The 18129-nt window shown below is 36.1% G+C and overlaps 1 protein-coding gene across 2 annotated transcripts in view; it reads right to left on the reverse strand.

The window, feature by feature from the left end:
- The window catches only part of LOC105222292 (chaoptin), a 269127-nt gene that overhangs the window by 100066 nt on the left and 150932 nt on the right, over positions 1 to 18129 (reverse strand). For both annotated transcript variants that reach the window (XM_049446750.1, XM_049446749.1), the window contains exon 3: positions 1921 to 2348. In XM_049446750.1, coding sequence (XP_049302707.1) covers positions 1921 to 2348 — 428 coding nt within the window. The remainder of the gene's footprint in view (positions 1 to 1920; positions 2349 to 18129) is intronic.

Consider the following 18129-nt stretch of genomic DNA (forward strand, 5'->3'; position numbering starts at 1 on the left):
TTACACACTATCATCACTTTTTGCTCCCTCCTTCATCAATTCTATTAACACAAAAGTGGTAAAATATCTGCTTAAAAATTTGAGCCTTCTGAAATTTGTTCATTTTATCCTTCCACTTCACTCCATCTATTATTTATGTGTAGTCGGCAAGTAACCCACTTTAATTTGCTTATTGTAAGGCTGTCCACTGATTTCTCTTTTCTCTTGCGCTCAAACTTGTGTCGCACTTAACCCTTCCCTTGGCAGGCGCACATCAATGAATGCTCGGCACTGACCGAGAAACTGGCAAAAAGACAAAAAATAAAAAAGAATAATGAAAAGGATCCGACAATAAGATTTATGATGATGAAGTGTTGTAGAAGATTTTAATTGTTGCCAAAGTTTGTGTTCAAGTAAGGTCGGCTGATTGGAGCATGCAAAAAGGGAAATTTGAATTTTTTTTGCTGGCTAGGCATACATTTTCCGCTTGATGAAAAATTAATTTGGGTAAATATTAAAATTGGGAACTTTAAATTGCTGCATATTAGAAATAAATTCTCCATAAATATGTGATGAGCATCAAATTTTAGTTGAAATTTGTCGGCAAATTGATGCAAAGACAAAACCAAGGAGCTGGCAGAGAATTTGAACAGCCAGTGTACCTGTATAAAATAACGATTTTTAATGATTTAAATAAAAAATATATAAATTTTGGAAAAATTTTGCAAAAAAAAGCTATATTACAGTATATTCATATAAATAAAAGTCGAGGGTTGCCAAGTGGTTTAATAAATAAAATAAAAAGTTTTCGAAAGATGGAAATTACTCAGAATATTTGTGCACATATTTGTTATTTTCGAAAACAAAATTAACACAGTTGCCACCTTTTTGTTTTGTAAAGTCCTATTAAATAAATTTTAGAAAACTCATTCAGAGTGCCGCATTATGATTATACTATTTTTTTTTTACTTTTGACCTAAATATAAAAAAAAATATTTAATAAGGTTGCCACCTATTATTTTTGTAACACTTTATTAAAAAGGTTCTAGCTAAACACTTAATTTTTGAAATATGTAAATATCATATTTCGGGTAATATATCTTAAACAAAATTTAAAAAAAAAATATTTATCAGGCTTGCCACCTTTTTGTGTAAATTTTGTAATTTTGGAAAGCTCACTAGGACACTGCAGCTTTCGCTTTGTTTTACTAAGACTACAATAAATAATAATAACTTTAACTTTTGCCAATGTTGAATATGGGTTGCCAGATGTAAAGAAACTAACAACATTTATAGTAAAAGTAATCGGTTTCAACATTTTTCTACCATATTAAAAATTTTAATGAACCAAAAATAACAACAAGTTAAATTATTGAGAAGTGTTGCCACCTAGTGCAGAGGTGCCAGCTCGTTATGCAAATAAAAACTGGAAACATGTAAAAATCATAATTCAGGGCAAATACCTAAAATAAAACAAAACAAAAATTTATCAGTGTTGCCACCATTTTTTTTTGTGTAAGATTGTAATAACTCATATTAGAAAAATGACTAACTGCGTTTGGTATTATGATGAGGAAACGCATTGAAATTGTATATTAAATTATTCACCTAAAAAAAACATGATTTTAACATCAATTCCGAAAAAAATGTGACAGGGTGCCAACGTACACTGGTATCTTGAAATTTTGACAAACCAGTAACACAGGGTTAAAACAATAAGATATATATTTGTTTTTTTAAGTATTATATCATGAACGAAAGGTACCTTACTAGTTCATAGTAGGGTATCCACCATACAAAAATTTGTAATATTCAAAAATTGAAATACCAAAACAATTAAAGTATTAAAAAAACTCATGTAACTCAAAAATTTTTCAAGTTTTATTTCAAATTTCGAATACCACAATTTAATTAAATTCAATTATTAACCAACTCACTCACCTGGAAATTTATACAGCGCCACTTCGTTGCAATTGATTTCGATCAGTGTCGACGTCTCGTTCGGCAAGCCAGCACACTGACACATACTATTCAGCGGACACGCATACAAAATATCCTGTTGTTGGCCATTTAACAGCGCCGAAAAGCTGCCACCCGCCATTACGCCACCATTCCCACTTGGTGGCGGCACAGCTGGCGGTGGACCACGTGCCGCCACAGCCGCAGCTGATGCCGCCGCGCTACGTGGTGCACGTAAATGTGTGTAGGTGGCAATAAATGTTGGCGTATTGAGGGCGGGTGGGATATGCGCATCAGGACCGAGTATGCCGGCACCGCCGCCATCGAATTTCCAACATTCGCCCGTGTGACGGAACCAATAAAGCAAGGAGATGGAGATTATGAGCAATTGTGGACGTTGATGTGCCATCCTGGAGAGGGGAAATAGTGAAAAAATATTAATATTGATTATTTATATTATTTTTTTTAATTTAAAAGGTATTTAAATAATTAAAATTTTTTTAATTAGTTTTACTTTATTTATTTTTAATATTTATAAGTTGCAGTATTAAGAAATAATTATTAAAAAATAAAAATATAGAAAAAAAATTAGTTAATATTTTCGAAAAATTTTTTTAAACTTTTTTTCTAAATTTTTCTTTTTTAATAATTTTCGAAAATATATTTATTTTTAAATTGTTAAATTAAATAAAAAAAAATATTTTCGAAAATTATTTTTTTATTATTTTTTAAATTTTTTTTTCAATATTTTTCTTTTTTTAATAATTTTTTTTTAAGTTCAACTTATTTAAATATTTTAAAGCCTGCGACAGTCTGCTTTTAACACAAATTTAAAATTCAGAAACTTTTCATAAAACTTTCCCCAACAAATAACACCTCTACGTAATTATTTAGTGATGTTGTTGTTATTTTAGTAAATATTTTGCCCTAATATGTGTATGTATGTTCCTAGCAACACTTGTTATGTTTGTAATTTACCAAACATGCGCGTGGTGACAAAATATGGATAAAGTTTTCAGGTGCCTCAGGTGCCCATCACACCATCAGATATATACACACACATACATATATCGACAGCGAGCGGAATTAAAAAAGTTATAAATAAAGTAGGCAGTCTGCTTATCAGCAAGTGATATTTAATGAAAGCAAATAAAATACCGAGCAGCAATAAGGCAGAGTATGAGCACGATGGAGACAGCGCCTTAAAGTATGCCTCACTTTAATTAAGTTAGCGGCAATGTAAAGGAAAAAAACTGTTTTCGCGCTGATATAGTATACAGTTATACATATAATTCCTGACACTACACCAAACAACCTTCGCCAACTTGCTGGCTGACCGGCAGCGCTGATGCTATCACTAACACTATCAGCTTCATTGCATTATTTGAGCATAAGGAAGCTCAGTGACAGGCTGTTGAAAAGAGAGCAGAGCAACAGTAATGGTGGAGTCTCATTAGCATGCGTAAAAGTAACAACAAAAATTTATACCAACAAAAACAACAACAAGCAGAATGTCATTCTACACCAAACTGGAAGGAACATCAACTCAGCTCGCCTCCGAGAATAAGCAAGAGCAACTTGATTATATTAATTTTAATTTTTGTTTTCATTTTATGTTTTCGAGTGCGCAGTTTTAGCTTACGCTTTATACATATATAGTACTTCCTTATAATTTTTAAACATTTTCCTTATGCCAGTCCAAACAGCTCCTTCCCACACCCCACTTTGCTTGCCACAACTTTATGTGTGACACTTGCTCTACTTCAGCTGTTATCCTTCTTGCGCTCATAAACCCTGTCCATTTAGCATTTATAATGAATTATCCTGCAGCTGCAGGAACTTTTTCCTATTTTTTGTTCTCCGCAATCATTATAAAACCGGCGGGCAATTTGTGTGTGTGCAGAAGATGGCTGTTGTCTCAGCGCTCGTCTGTCAACTGCTTGTCAACGCGTGACGCACACACATACGGTGTGGCTTGCAGCTGCCACCGCGGCGTTTGACTGACCACTTTGCTGACAGCTGGTTCAGCTTTTTGCTTTTTTCCTTTAATTTTATTTTATGTTTACTTCCCGCTGTTTCCTGCTGGTCACTTCAAATATGCAGAACGCGCTTCGATATACTCGTAAAAATTAAAGTAAATATAAATTAAGTAAATTAGAAATTTGTTGAAAATTGTATAAGGACAGTTTGAGAAGTAAGCTTTTGCAGAGCTTCTAGACTTTCACAGAGCGTTCAAAAAGCTTTCACAGATCTTTCGTATTGGATTATGTAGTATCTTAAACAGAACTCGATATACGAAAAATTTAGGCAGTCTTCGTTCTCCTGTCCCATAAGAAAGAGTCATATTGATACTGAACCGCTTCTACTACAGAACACTAAATCACTCAAATATCTTGTTGGGTTGCAATTTTTTCTTCCGAAGATAATATCTTGATATTTTATTTAATAATTGAAGGAACTCGAATGTATTTTTTGCGTTGACTTCGCGAAAAACTTATCAGTTTAACCCAACTCGGCCGTTTGCTATCTGAGTGAATGATCACTTCTCTGAAGGAGACTACACCTCGGAGCAGCAGATCTACTGCTACCTTAATGGCTGCAACCTCGTCCTGGAAAACACTGCAATAGTCTGGTAGTCTGAAACTAGAGTTGATTGAGGGCTACTGGCAGTAAACCTCTTCGCCAATCTTCCCTCAAGCTTTGACTGTCCCTCTTCACGAACAGCTTCTTCCCACCCTTAGCTCCCTCGTCGGTATATGGGCAGAGAAGGAGCCTGCAGAGTTCGGTTTGGCGACTTCATGATATAAGTTATCTGTTTTGAAGTCAAAGTGTGTGAGAATATCCAAGTGTTCATATACGCGTTCTTTTAAGAACCCAGATTCTCTGAGTCCAATAGCAACCATACACCTTCCGGCGATGTCTACGGGCACTATGTTATAAATCGCCTTAAGTGCCATGACTGGAGTGCACCACACATGCTGATGAGCGTCGCCTGTTGAACGCTCTCGAATTTCTTTGCAAGTGTGACATTTCCTAGAGCCTTCCACCACATAAAGACTCCATAAAACATAATGGGCTTGACCATAGTGTCATAGAGTCAGAGAACCACTTTCGGTGAGAGACCCCACCTCTTGCCAATGGCTTTTCAACGGCAGTATAGGGCAATCGATGCCTTTTTTGCCCTCTTTTCGATATTTGGCTTCCATGGAAATTTTCTATCCAGAATGAACACTAGATATTTCACTGTATCCACCGATTGCGGACGGAAGTCCACCATTTGCGGCAGTGGTGATCTTATATCTTCTAAATAAAACCGTTTGGGTTTTACTTGACTTGATGTGTTTAATAGAGTGTATTTGATATTGTTAGGCAGCTTAATATTTTCAATTTTTGCCTTTTTAAAGTAATGGAGGCTTCTCCTTATTTTATATGACCATTTGCTGCCGTGTTATGGTATTGAAATCTGAGGTGGACTATCTGTTTTCAATTAGGCAACAAGATCTAATCTTAGTAGCCTCAAGCCATCAAGAGTTCTTGCAGCAAATCATGCTCTTGTTATTCTCTCAAATTTCTACAGGATTTTGACACAATTTTTTTGCGAAACCTTCAAAAACTTCCTTATCAGATTTCAACATTTTTCACACCACTAAAGAACTGCAGTACAACTATAAGCCATTGACGATCCATTTCGAGTTTCCCTACTTTTTAAAGAAGATACTTTAAATTTAACGGGAATGTTTATTATCATTCGAAACGATATTCTTTTGTTGGCCGCGGCTACATCTACGTTGAGTTCAGTTTTCGATGACTTGTTCCAGTATTTCGAATGGTAACTGGCGAACCACATGCGTGATGTTTTGCTGAATCGATGCGGGATTGGACTTTATATATCAACATAGGGTACTTTCTCACAGACATAATTTTTGAAGAAATATGGATTTATTTTTTTAATACGGATAGCTTTAAAGCATTTTTTTAATTGCTTTTCAGGATCGAAATCGAGAAATTTTCTGTGTAACTGTTTAGAGCGATTTAAAGAGATTTGTCAAAAATATTCTCTTTTTCAAATTTTTTTGATTGAGGTTGCAAAGTGTTGACTTCACCTGTTTCTCAATGTAGAACCATAAAATGTGACGTTTCGATAAGGTATAATTATGTGTTTAGGGAACTTTGAATGTGAATGTGAATTTGACACTTTTAGAACTTGAGAATAGTTATGTTGGAACCGACTCAACGCATTCTGGTTAATGTTTTGGGTATATATAGTATCATTACTTTACTCATAACAAAACAGTCTTACTTGATAGATTGTAAGCGAGCGACACAAGTGTGTATCTATTCAGCATAGAACATACTTTATCTAGAGGAAACCTTGATGCGGTGGACTATTCGTACCACGTCTGATTTCCTGAGCTCTTATTACAAAAGATCCAAAATCATGCTTGATTTAATGGCATGGAGTTCTTTTTTAGCAAAGAAAAATATCTAAAACTGTGAAAATATTTGGACGCAATACCATACTTGATATGAAGTCAAGTCCTACCAGAGTAGGATTTTTTGTGTCGAAAAAAGTTGTCTGATATTGCGAAGATGTAAGCTGCATGGCTTCAAACATAAGTTGAATCGAATTGAGGTCACCTCTCGTAGCCCAACTTATATTCTCCCCTTTCACATAGCCTCAATCGATCAACCGAACAGTATTTTTAATAAAAAAATAAATATTAAAAAAATAGGCCAACTATAAAAATTATACCTACATCTACGTCACAAAAGTATGATTAAATCATAGCTTAAATCCACAAGAACAACAAAATGAACTGGAAAAATGTATTCGTCATGCACCTTTGACAGCTGTCCAAACACGCCAGTATTTGCATAACTTAAAGCGCATTAGCACATTTTTCGCTTTATGCGCCACGAGGGACTACTTTTCAGGGACATCTGTTTTATTTAAATGCGCACTCTCGCTTTCACCTTCACTTCAAGCTATTTTAACCTTTTTCGTGGCACAAAACACACACACACATGCATACATAGATATATGTATACGTATATATTTTCAATATTTTTAGCACTTTTATAACGGCGCGCAGCGACCACAAGTGGGCAGTTGGCCACCGCTGGGCGGGACCTTGACTCTGTTTTGACGCTGCCGCATGGCCGCCAAAGCGCTGGCGCCTAGCAAGCACTTGTTGTTGTACAGCACAAATAGGATGCTCAACAAAAAGCAGTGAAAATGTTTTATATTGTGAATGAAAGTGCTTCAAATGAAAGAGAAAACCTGAAAATATCAAAAAAAGGGCGCAACAACAAAGGTTAAAAATAAAAAATATAAAAAATATAATTAAGCTCGGCGCTGTGTAAAATTGTGTATAGAAAAATTTTTGTACGCTTTCATGTTTGTAATCTTCACAATTGTGCGTTGCACACACGCTTGACGTGCCACTCAGCAATTACTTCGAGTACTCGTAAAGCATAAAATATAATTTGTGCGCATTAAATGCACTGGGGGCGCCAATACGCTAGCTACGCCACTTCACGACTACATACGCAAGCATATATTATTTTATTATAATTTTTATAATTTTCTCTTTCTATGCAGTCCTTTTAAGTGCCTACACTTTGCTACCGGACTGTTGCCGGAGGGTCGAACGCCTGAAATGTTGCGATTGCTGGTGTGCTGTACATGAGTGTACTATACTCGTATGTGTATATATGTACGTATGTACATAAATCACAGAATTTTCTTTCAACCAGCGCGAGTTAAGTTTTATGCGTTACGCATATTGCCATTGGCAAGTATTTATGTCAACGCTTGTACTATTTTCTATATCTCAAAAAAAAAAAAAAATTATTGGCGCAAAAGTCCATTACTAAACAGCGCGTAATTTCGAAAACCCTTACACCGTTTAATGGCGCTTAGCGTGTTAAATTTATTGCATTTCCCTGCAGGCGGAAATATCACCGGAAGCCATATTTTGTACGTGTCGTTATGTGTATGCAGCTGCTTAACGACGAATTCTAACGCAACACCTGCGTAAATGACTCCAGCGTACATTTAAAACAATTTTGCACTCAACTGCATAACCTCAAACCCTTTCAGTTATTAAGTAAATACCGTTCTGCTCAAGCGCGGAACTTGCATGCTGGGGTGTCATTATCGTAATCGTAAAATTGAAATTATTTCTATTTGCCAACAGTTTCCTGCAGTTTTGCCATTTTTCAATTATGAAAAGACTTCTGTTCACTATTGCAGCAATGTGTTGCAAGTGCTGCGCGTAGCCAATTTGTTGAGTTTACGCTTTTATATAAAAATAGTGGCAACTATAACTAGAAGCTAAATTTTCGTGGTACGCAACGAAAATTTCATATATGTTACCCTTAAATTTTTTTTTTATATAATCGATATGAATTTCGGGTAGTTCGTAAGTAGCCGACATTTTTGGTTCAATACGTATGAATTTCGGGTAGTTTTACCTATTTAAGATATATATTGAAATTAAGACAGAGACTGAAGAAGTAGGGAATATTTTTGTAATTTCAAGTCGTTTTCAAGAATTGAGACTGTCTCAAACCACAAACTGGCGTGTCATGAAAAAAGGATTTCGGGTCGCATCCATTTAAGTTTTTTCTCACACAAGAACTGAATTCATTTGCCACCACAAACGTTGTAAGTTTGCTAATTTTTCTTGGAACAACTTGAAAATGATAACGATTTTTTACGAAAGTCACCATGTCCGAATAGGCTCAACTTCACTTGAGTGGTGCGGCAAATGAACAAAACCTTCGATTCTCGTGCGAAAAAATTCATAACTTATTGATAAACAACCATCATTTTATCCTCAAGTCACAGTTTGGTGTGGTGTTTGAATTGATGGTATCATCGGTCCGTACTTCTTTCGAAATGAAGCTGGTGACACCATTACTATATATGCTGGGCAGTATACATAAATCGATGATAACCATAATTGAAAGAAATTAATCTTGCCAATATCTTGTGCCAACAAGACAAAACAGACGAGGCTAAGTGCTACACAGAAAATCTAGCATCCAAATTATTGCACAAAAAGTTTGGAAAATAGATTACTTCAAGAAAGAATAACATTGAATGACCTCCAAGGAGTTGTGAATTAACATCACTTAACTACTTTTTGTGGAGTTATTTGAAGTCATTGGGCTTTAGAAATAAATTAGACTCTTTTCAGCTTTAGAGGTCAATATTGAACGTGCTATTCATGACATCCAACTTTATTTAGTGGAAAAAGTACTCGAAAATTGGGTTCATTGAATTGGTATTAATTAATCCAACCTCAAAAATTTGGAGAGTTTGATAAAATAAACGTGCGGTTAGAACTTTAAAATATATGCTTTCCGGCACCATATTGTACAAATTCTTCGATAGAGCTAAAGGTCTTAATATCAAATGAAGACGATTATAGTAGAGGGCAGCTTTTATTTTTGCTCTTGATCTAATATACTACTGGGCTATCGCCTGATTGAACTAAAAACACATTTAGTCTCAAAGTGCTTGTGGATGATCAACTAAACGAATTTAATGAAAACTTTAAATAGTTTGAGTGGTGAGAGTCTAAGAGAAAATAAAAAGCATACAATTCAATACCAAAAGAAGCCAAAAAATGGACACTTGTTGACGGTGCCCGTAATTTTTTCTTTATTCACAAATGATTGCTGAAGGAAAAGACAATTTTTACAACTGATTATTCTCGGACTAGTTTTTTATAATTTTTTATTCGTAAAATACTGCGTATTATACAAATATAAAATTTTTGAATTGGTTATTTTCGGACTAGTTTGTTACTAGTTCCACAATTATGAAAAATAAACTAATTTCTACTTTTTTCTTATATGAAAGGATATTTAACTGATTATAGGCAAAATATTTTAAATTTTAAATGGTTCTTCTTCTTTAATACTAATCGAATTATGACACGATGTATACCTGAAGGGTGAGATAAGTCAAGAAATGGCGACCCTTCAACACGATCATAATTTTTTCTTCCTAAAATACTGCGTACTATACAAAACTTGTAATTTTTGACTGGTTATTTTCGGACTAGTTTGTTACTAGTTGCAGAATTATGAAAAACATTTAATTTCTACTTTTTTCCTTATAAGGACCTATTTATAATTGATTATAAGCAAACAATTTTATATGTTAAATGGCTCTTCTTCTTCTTTATTACTAATCAAATTATGGCACTATATTCCTGTATACTTGTAGAGTGGATTAAGCCAAGAAATGGAGATTTTACAACATGATTATAATTTTTTTCTTCATAAAATTATGCGTTTTAGAGAAAACAAATAATTTTTTTCACTAGTTGTTTTCGGATCATTTAGTAACTAGTTACATAATACTGCAAAATGTAACCAGTTTAGTTTTTTTCTAATAAATACATATAATTTATTATGAGCTAAAACTGTTTAGCTCTTAAAGAGTAACAATATGTGAACTAGTAGTATAGCTGACTAATATGATAACACTATTCCGCATATGAAGTATGTATGTACATATAGTGAAATAAAACCATTAAATTACTGACTTATACTATATCATATTCCCATATATTTATATATTTGTAACATTTGCATTATTTCTTCTCTTCTCAATAACTTTACAGTCGCCGTTCATTTACAATCGCCGCATGTGCCATTTGCTTCACTAAACAAACGCAAATACACATACACAAATACACAAACATACACATATACCACATATATCAGCAGTTGTTGGCATTTTGGTTTCGCTTGAATGGCGCACATTCCATTGTTTACTGTTGCAGTGTTGATTCTGCTATTTCACACACTAAATAACTAAAGGCAGTCAACTGGACAATTGCGCATTGCTATTGCTTTTGTATGTACCCACACTCGTGCATGTGCAGGGGTATTGAAAAAATAAAAGAAAGTGCCACAAAAACTAGCTTATGCATGCGCTTAAGCAAATATGCGCATGCATGCCGTGTTAGTATTTCATGAGCGCTCCGCTACACTTGACTGCGCGCTTGGCGATTGCTGCGTAAAAACTAAACCGTTATTTACGTTTTGCATTTTTTATTTGTATTATCCTTCATTTTATTGTGTATTTTTCCTTCGGCTTTCAACGATCGCCTTGCATGCGTGTTGCTTGCGAGCGGAAATGCCAGTACGCATTTGTTTTAAGCACCGCCTGGCGGACTTCAGGACTTAAGTATTGTATAGCACACTTTTATGCGCCCCAATATATTATGTATCACTATAAGCTAAGTACCGGCATTCATAGAGTTGGTTGTGCATATATTTGCGGCATGTGGCAACAATATAAAGGCACTCGGACGCTGAGGTGTTGGCGTTATATAAACGCATTTGCATAAATTGTTAAACGCGGCGGTGAGTGGTTCGCGTGTGTGCTTTTAGGCGCTTAGCATGCATAGCTTTGGCGTGTTGGCACATGGCGCTTTTGTTGTATTGCTCTGCTCTGACTTAACCTCTGTGCGCGAATTTGCCAACATTATACCGGGCAAGTGAAAATATATTTATATTTTATTCATAGATGCGAAAGGCTGACGAAGGAATTGTGTGCATAGTTTCAGGCGTGCAAGTAATTAATGAAAGCTGTGCGTGGATTTAAATTTTCTGCGAGAATTTTTTTTACGGAATTATATATTTATTTAAGTAAGAATTTGGGTATTTATTATGGTATATTACTACCAATTATAATGCCTTAAACAGTGGTAACACCCAGAAACAGGAAGCGAGAGAGACCCAACAAACTGCATATATCAATGATCAGCATGACACACTAAGTCAATTTAGCCAGGTCCGTCTGAGTTTCCGTCTCTTTGTCGGGCATTCCGTATATATGCGAACAAGCCCCTAATTTTTTGAGATTCGGATCTGAAATCTCTAAGTAAGTTGCCTGTTGCCAGTATATATATTATCTAATAGGGAATAGCTGATAGAAATAAAATTCAACACAATTATGAACAGAAATTAGCCGCAGGGTTGGTATCCATTATATTCATTTTGATGAAGCCAACTAGGATAAGATTTATTGTAGCTGTAATCAGTATATGTGGAAATGCTATATTTCCTAAATTAGTTTCGTCCGTAAATGAACCAACAACCTGATATATAATTACAGAGATAGTAGAAAGGCATATTTCAAACGTATTATCAAAATTTTGTATATCATTATGAATAAAGCTCTGAGGTTTACCTCCACACCATGCCTTTGAAGCATTTAGTTTCAAGTGTTTTGTTCTGCCAACAATCTCTTAGGCTGAAAAAGGCGCCGAAAACTAAAGAAGATTAAAAACTCTCAGATGAATTTTCAGCTTTGTGCTTCAGTCAATGAAAATATTAATACTATCAGCTAAAAATAACATTTCACATTAAATACTTCCTGCCAAAAAATCAGTAATCCATTAAATTTCTTTAATGCAGCAAAACTTCCTGCGCAAGCAGCAAAACCTACGCAAAAGTGGTCCTAAATATGTGCTTAAGAAATTTGTCATACGAACGCCTACCTTAATTCACTTATTTACTCGTATAAAGATACCGGCGGCATGAAACAACCACACAAACTTCCAAGTTGTGAGTTGCGACAAAAAATTACAGGCAAACCACAATAACCGCCACACAAGGCGACAAAGTGAAATAAATGAATTTAAAGCGCCTTGTTAGCCTTGACGTAAGACGCGCGGCTCAATCAGTTTATTTGCTTTAAGGAGCTTATGGGTACTCATAAAACACAAAAACCTACATAGAAATACACCTAGCGGCGCGAATTAGTGAAAATAGATCTATACGCCTACAAGTATGCAAGAAAATGCTTTGGCTTTCTACGCAGCGCAACCACTTGGTATTTGCAGCGATCTTCTCATTTACGGTGTATATATATTAGTATATAATATGTATGTAGGTAACGTATGCAACGCGTTATTTCACCTTCAACTTGAAGCAAGTACGAGTATATATACAGAGCTGCTAGTGCTGTACAGCGTGTGTGTAGACAAGTCATACGAGTTTTTCTACGCTATCCTAAGATATGATTTGCTTTGCTATGCTATCTTATGTTACGTCGTGGATGTGATAAGAATTATAGGCATCTTACAGGTATTATAAGCATATAATGTTGAAAAGCATAGATGACTTTTATGCCACTCTCGCAGACTCGTCGCCATCATTATCATCAAGTGGGTGTCAGTACATGTATGTATGCATTTTAGGGTGGCAGTTGCTTTACAAATTATTAATTTTTTTGCTGATGGCTCCTGAATTATCAGTTTTGGCGCTAAAATGTTATCCATTTTATTTATTTTCGCTTTAAAACCCGCATAAATCATTTCACTTATGTCATGTATTTAACAGCCGATTTTTTCATATTTTAAGGTAAATCTTTTATCTAAAAAGCAAAAACAAAAAATTTAGAAATTTTAGAAGACGCTTTTTACTTAAAAAATTTTCTCCTTTACAATAAAGTTCCTAACGGTTTCTCTTATAAAAACATCAAATGCACTGAGCTTTCATATAAGAGCCTCTGCAATATGTGTTGCTCATACGTCGCGGTGTACTGCATGTATGCTTGATAACTTGATACAGTATAACGAATTACGTATAATTTTTGGAAAAATTTTATGAATAAAAGAAAAAAACAACAACTTCGACTGCCCATCAGCTATAATACCCTTCACGTATAGAAAAGCTTCCTAACAATAACCTGATTTTGATTAGTCACTTTGTATGGCAGCTGTATGCTATAGTAACGCGATCGTAAGAATTTCTTCGGAGATTGCATCATTGCCTAATACAATAAACCATGCCAAATTGCATAAAGACATCTCGTTAAGTGAAAAAGTTTTTCATATAAGCACTTGCTTCCGATGGTTCAGTTTGTATGACAGCTATAAGCTATAGTGCTCCGATTTAAACAATTTCTTCGCAGATTATACCGTTATCTTTAGCAACAATTCGTGCCAAATTTCATGAAGATATCTTATCAAATGAAAAAGTTTTCTATACAAGTACTTGATTCCGAAGGTTCCATTTCTATGGCAGCTATATGCTATAGTTACTCGATATGAGTAATTTCTTCCAGGATTATACCGTTATCTTGGATAATATTGCATGTAAAATTTCTTGTAGATATCTCGTTAAATTAAAAAGTTTTCTATACAAGGACTTTATTCCGATTGGTCACTTTGTATGACAGCTATACCCTAGGGTGACCCGATTTAAACAATTTCTTCGCAGATTGTTTTATTACCTTTGGCAATAGTCTATGCCAAATTTCTTGAAGATATATTTTTAAATGAAAAAGTTTTCCATAGAAGAACTTGATTCTGATGGTTCAGTTTGTATGGCAGCTATATATTATAGTGCTTCGATATCAGCGATTCCGAGAAATAAGCAACTTCTTTGAAATAAAAAGACATACGCGGAATTTCAGATCGATATCTCAAACACTGAGTGACAAGTTCGCGTATATGCTAACAGACAGGCGAATCGATTCAGTGCATTGTGCTGATCAATCAGCTCAGGTTCTACAACATTTTTTATTGTGTGGTTCAAACTTCGTAGCAAACTTGATATACTATCTTTAGGTTATAAAAAGTCAAATAACGGACACCCTAATATGTACATATATACTAAATATGTGTGCTTATTTGCATGAGTGTTTGCATAGCGGCGACTTTATCTGCGGCAACAACAACACTGTTAGCTCCACTGCTTTCACTTGTTATTCGAGGTGCGTAAAAGTGCTCAGCATTCAATGCCAAATATATGCGCCTGTGAGTGGCTATATATTTTTATAGTATATATCTCTATATAAAACTCTGATCTTAAATATTCAGACATGCTTCGTCGTAGTTACTAAACTATGTGCTTTGAATTTTTAAGCAGCTATGCGCTCTCTCTTACGCACAAATGTGCTGAGTGTCCAAAAAAGTATTCTACTTACAGGCGCACTTACTACAAAAACTAAAGTCATGCATGTGTAGTTTTGCGTAAACTTTTTTCAGTAATTTTTCTTCATAACCTCTTGCACTCTGGCGCTCTCCGCTTGTTGGCGAAAATTTACTTAAACTTCTTGGTATTCACTTACGTACTTCTGACGCTTATATGTAAATTGCTACTCCCAAAGTTAGGCAACAAAGTTTTGATTGTATTTTCGTATACTTGCTCCACTACGCGCTCTTGTGCTAGACAGTGAGCAGTCGCGCTGGTGGCGGGCAGCGGCAACTTTTGCTAATTTACTTAAATTTACAAGCATGTTGAAATAACATTTCGCCAACACACACACACACCCATTTTTGTGTGTTTGTATGTGTGGTATATGCATGTGCGCTCATTTAAATACATGAGTTGTAAACGAGCGCTGACAGCCTTGACTTTCGTCAACACTAAACGCTTTTTAAGCAGCACTTCTTGCCTTGCCGCCGTCATCAGAGCAAAAAGCACAGCAATTTTCACAACAAAAACAACATTCGAAGTTTTTTTTTATATATATTATATGTATATGTGTGCTCACTTTAAGGCAACTCAGCTAATACTAAGTTTATTACAACTTAGCATTATCATCAGCATCATCAGCAGGCTTGCATGTGTGTCTTTTTTTTTTTTTTTTTTTTTTTTTTTTTATGGATATGCCAAAGGTGGGTGTAAATCTTCAAAAGATATTGTTGGCCCGTACCAACAATTATGCCCGATTCGCATACAGCGCATACGTGCTAAAGCACCCCCTTGCTCTCAGACCTGTGTTTCCCTGCGGAACTACCTATCGGCTTTCCTTCGCAGGGCAGGTATTGTTTATGTATACAACATCTCTTTTATAACGGGTGATTTTTTTGAGGTTAGGATTTTCATGCATTAGTATTTGACAGATCACGAGGGATTTCAGACATGGTGTCAAAGAGAAAGATGCTCAGTATGCTTTGACATTTCATCATGAATAGACTTACTAACGAGCAACGCTTGCAAATCATTGAATTTTATTACCAAAATCAGTGTTCGGTTCGAAATGTGTTTCGCGCGCGTGTTTTGTTCAGCGATGAGGCTCATTTCTGGTTGAATGGCTACGTAAATAAGCAAAATTGCCGCATTTGGGGTGAAGAGCAACCAGAAGCCGTTCAAGAACTGCCCATGCATCCCGAAAAATGCACTGTTTGGTGTGGTTTGTACGCTGGTGGAATCATTGGACCGTATTTTTTCAAAGATGCTGTTGGACGCAACGTTACGGTGAATGGCGATCGCTATCGTTCGATGCTAACAAACTTTTTGTTGCCAAAAATGGAAGAACTGAACTTGGTTGACATGTGGTTTCAACAAGATGGCGCTACATGCCACACAGCTCGCGATTCTATGGCCATTTTGAGGGAAAACTTCGGACAACAATTCATCTCAAGAAATGGACCCGTAAGTTGGCCACCAAGATCATGCGATTTAACGCCTTTAGACTATTTTTTGTGGGGCTACGTCAAGTCTAAAGTCTACAGAAATAAGCCAGCAACTATTCCAGCTTTGGAAGACAACATTTCCGAAGAAATTCGGGCTATTCCGGCCGAAATGCTCGAAAAAGTTGCCCAAAATTGGACTTTCCGAATGGACCACCTAAGACGCAGCCGCGGTCAACATTTAAATGAAATTATCATCAAAAAGTAAATGTCATGAACCAATCTAACGTTTCAAATAAAGAACCAATGAGATTTTGCAAATTTTATGCGTTTTTTTTTTAAAAAAAGTTATCAAGCTCTTAAAAAATCACCCTTTATATAACTTCTTATTTTGTCATACGTTTGCAGCTTCTCGGGACTGCACTCTCGGTCTTATCGTGATTTCCTCTTCACGCAGCCTTTGCATAATATATGCTATTATCCCACATACCATATCCCATGCTAGGTGGGATGTTAGCATAAATTTTACCACATCCCTTGAGCGTATGGGTAAGGACTTTCCTACTTTATCTGAAAGTATTTTCCTTTCCTTTTGGAAACGGACACATTCCACTAGTATGTGATCTGCCGTTTCAATATCATTTTCACAGTGCATGCAGAGTGGAGATTCCACATGCTTATATTTGTACAGATAGCTTCTGAAGCAGCCGTGACCAGATAGAAATTGTGTGAGGTAGTAGTTCACCTCCCCATGATCCCGCGTAACCCATTCTCTAATATTGGGTATCAGAGAATGGGTCCACCTTCCTTTCGATGAGGTATTCCATCTCTCCTGCCATTTTTGGAGGCATTTCTCATTAATTTTTTCCATTTCTTGCTTATATTGGCTAGGTGACATGCTAGCCCTCATGGCTCGAACTGATGAGCAACGCTCTGCTGCTATGTCTATGGGGAGTCTTCCAGATATAACATGTATTGCATCATCCGACACTGTTCTAAATGCACAGCAAGTTCTCAATGACGCCAGTCTGTGGACTGAAGCAACTCCTCTCATATATGAGCTATGTTTAATAGCCGATATCCAGATTGGCGCCGCGTAAAGAATGATGGAGCTACTGACACTTGTCAGCAGCTTCCTGACTAGTTGTCTGGGGCCTCGCATATTGGGCATTATTCTCGCTATTGCCGACACGGACCTCGCCGCTTTGGTGTGTGTGGCTATTAAGTGCTGCTTAAACGAAAGTCTTTGATCTAGGATTACTCCAAGATATTTTAAATGTGGACTTGACTTTATTGTATGGCCATCAATACATATCTCTATTGTTTCCATCTTTTTTCGGCTACTCATCAGAACAACCTCCGTTTTGTGAGCTGCTAGTTGTAAGCCAGCGTTTTCGAGCCATCTTTTAATATTGCTGATACTTTCGTTGCACTTGTTCCTCGCCTCGTCCAGGGTTTTCGCTACTACTACGACCGCAATGTCGTCCGCATAACCTACTACGTTCACCGCATCTGGCATCGCAACTCTCAGAACCCCATTGTACATAACGTTCCAGAGTACAGGGCCGAGAACTGACCCTTGCGGAACACCGCCTGTAACTTTGTATGTTTCAGGTCCACATTCTGTTTCGTACACTAATACTCTGTTGTCAAAGTAGCTGGCCACAATTCGTATAAGGTAGTCCGGAACCTTTAGCTCTGTCAGGGCTCTAATGATTAGAGTCCAGTTCGCTGAGTTGAAAGCATTTTTGATATCCAGGGTAATGACAACACAGTATTTTTTGTCACCCCAGCG

This window comes from Bactrocera dorsalis, chromosome 1 (genome assembly GCF_023373825.1).
Source record: "Bactrocera dorsalis isolate Fly_Bdor chromosome 1, ASM2337382v1, whole genome shotgun sequence".
NCBI classification, from domain to species: Eukaryota; Metazoa; Arthropoda; class Insecta; order Diptera; family Tephritidae; genus Bactrocera; species Bactrocera dorsalis.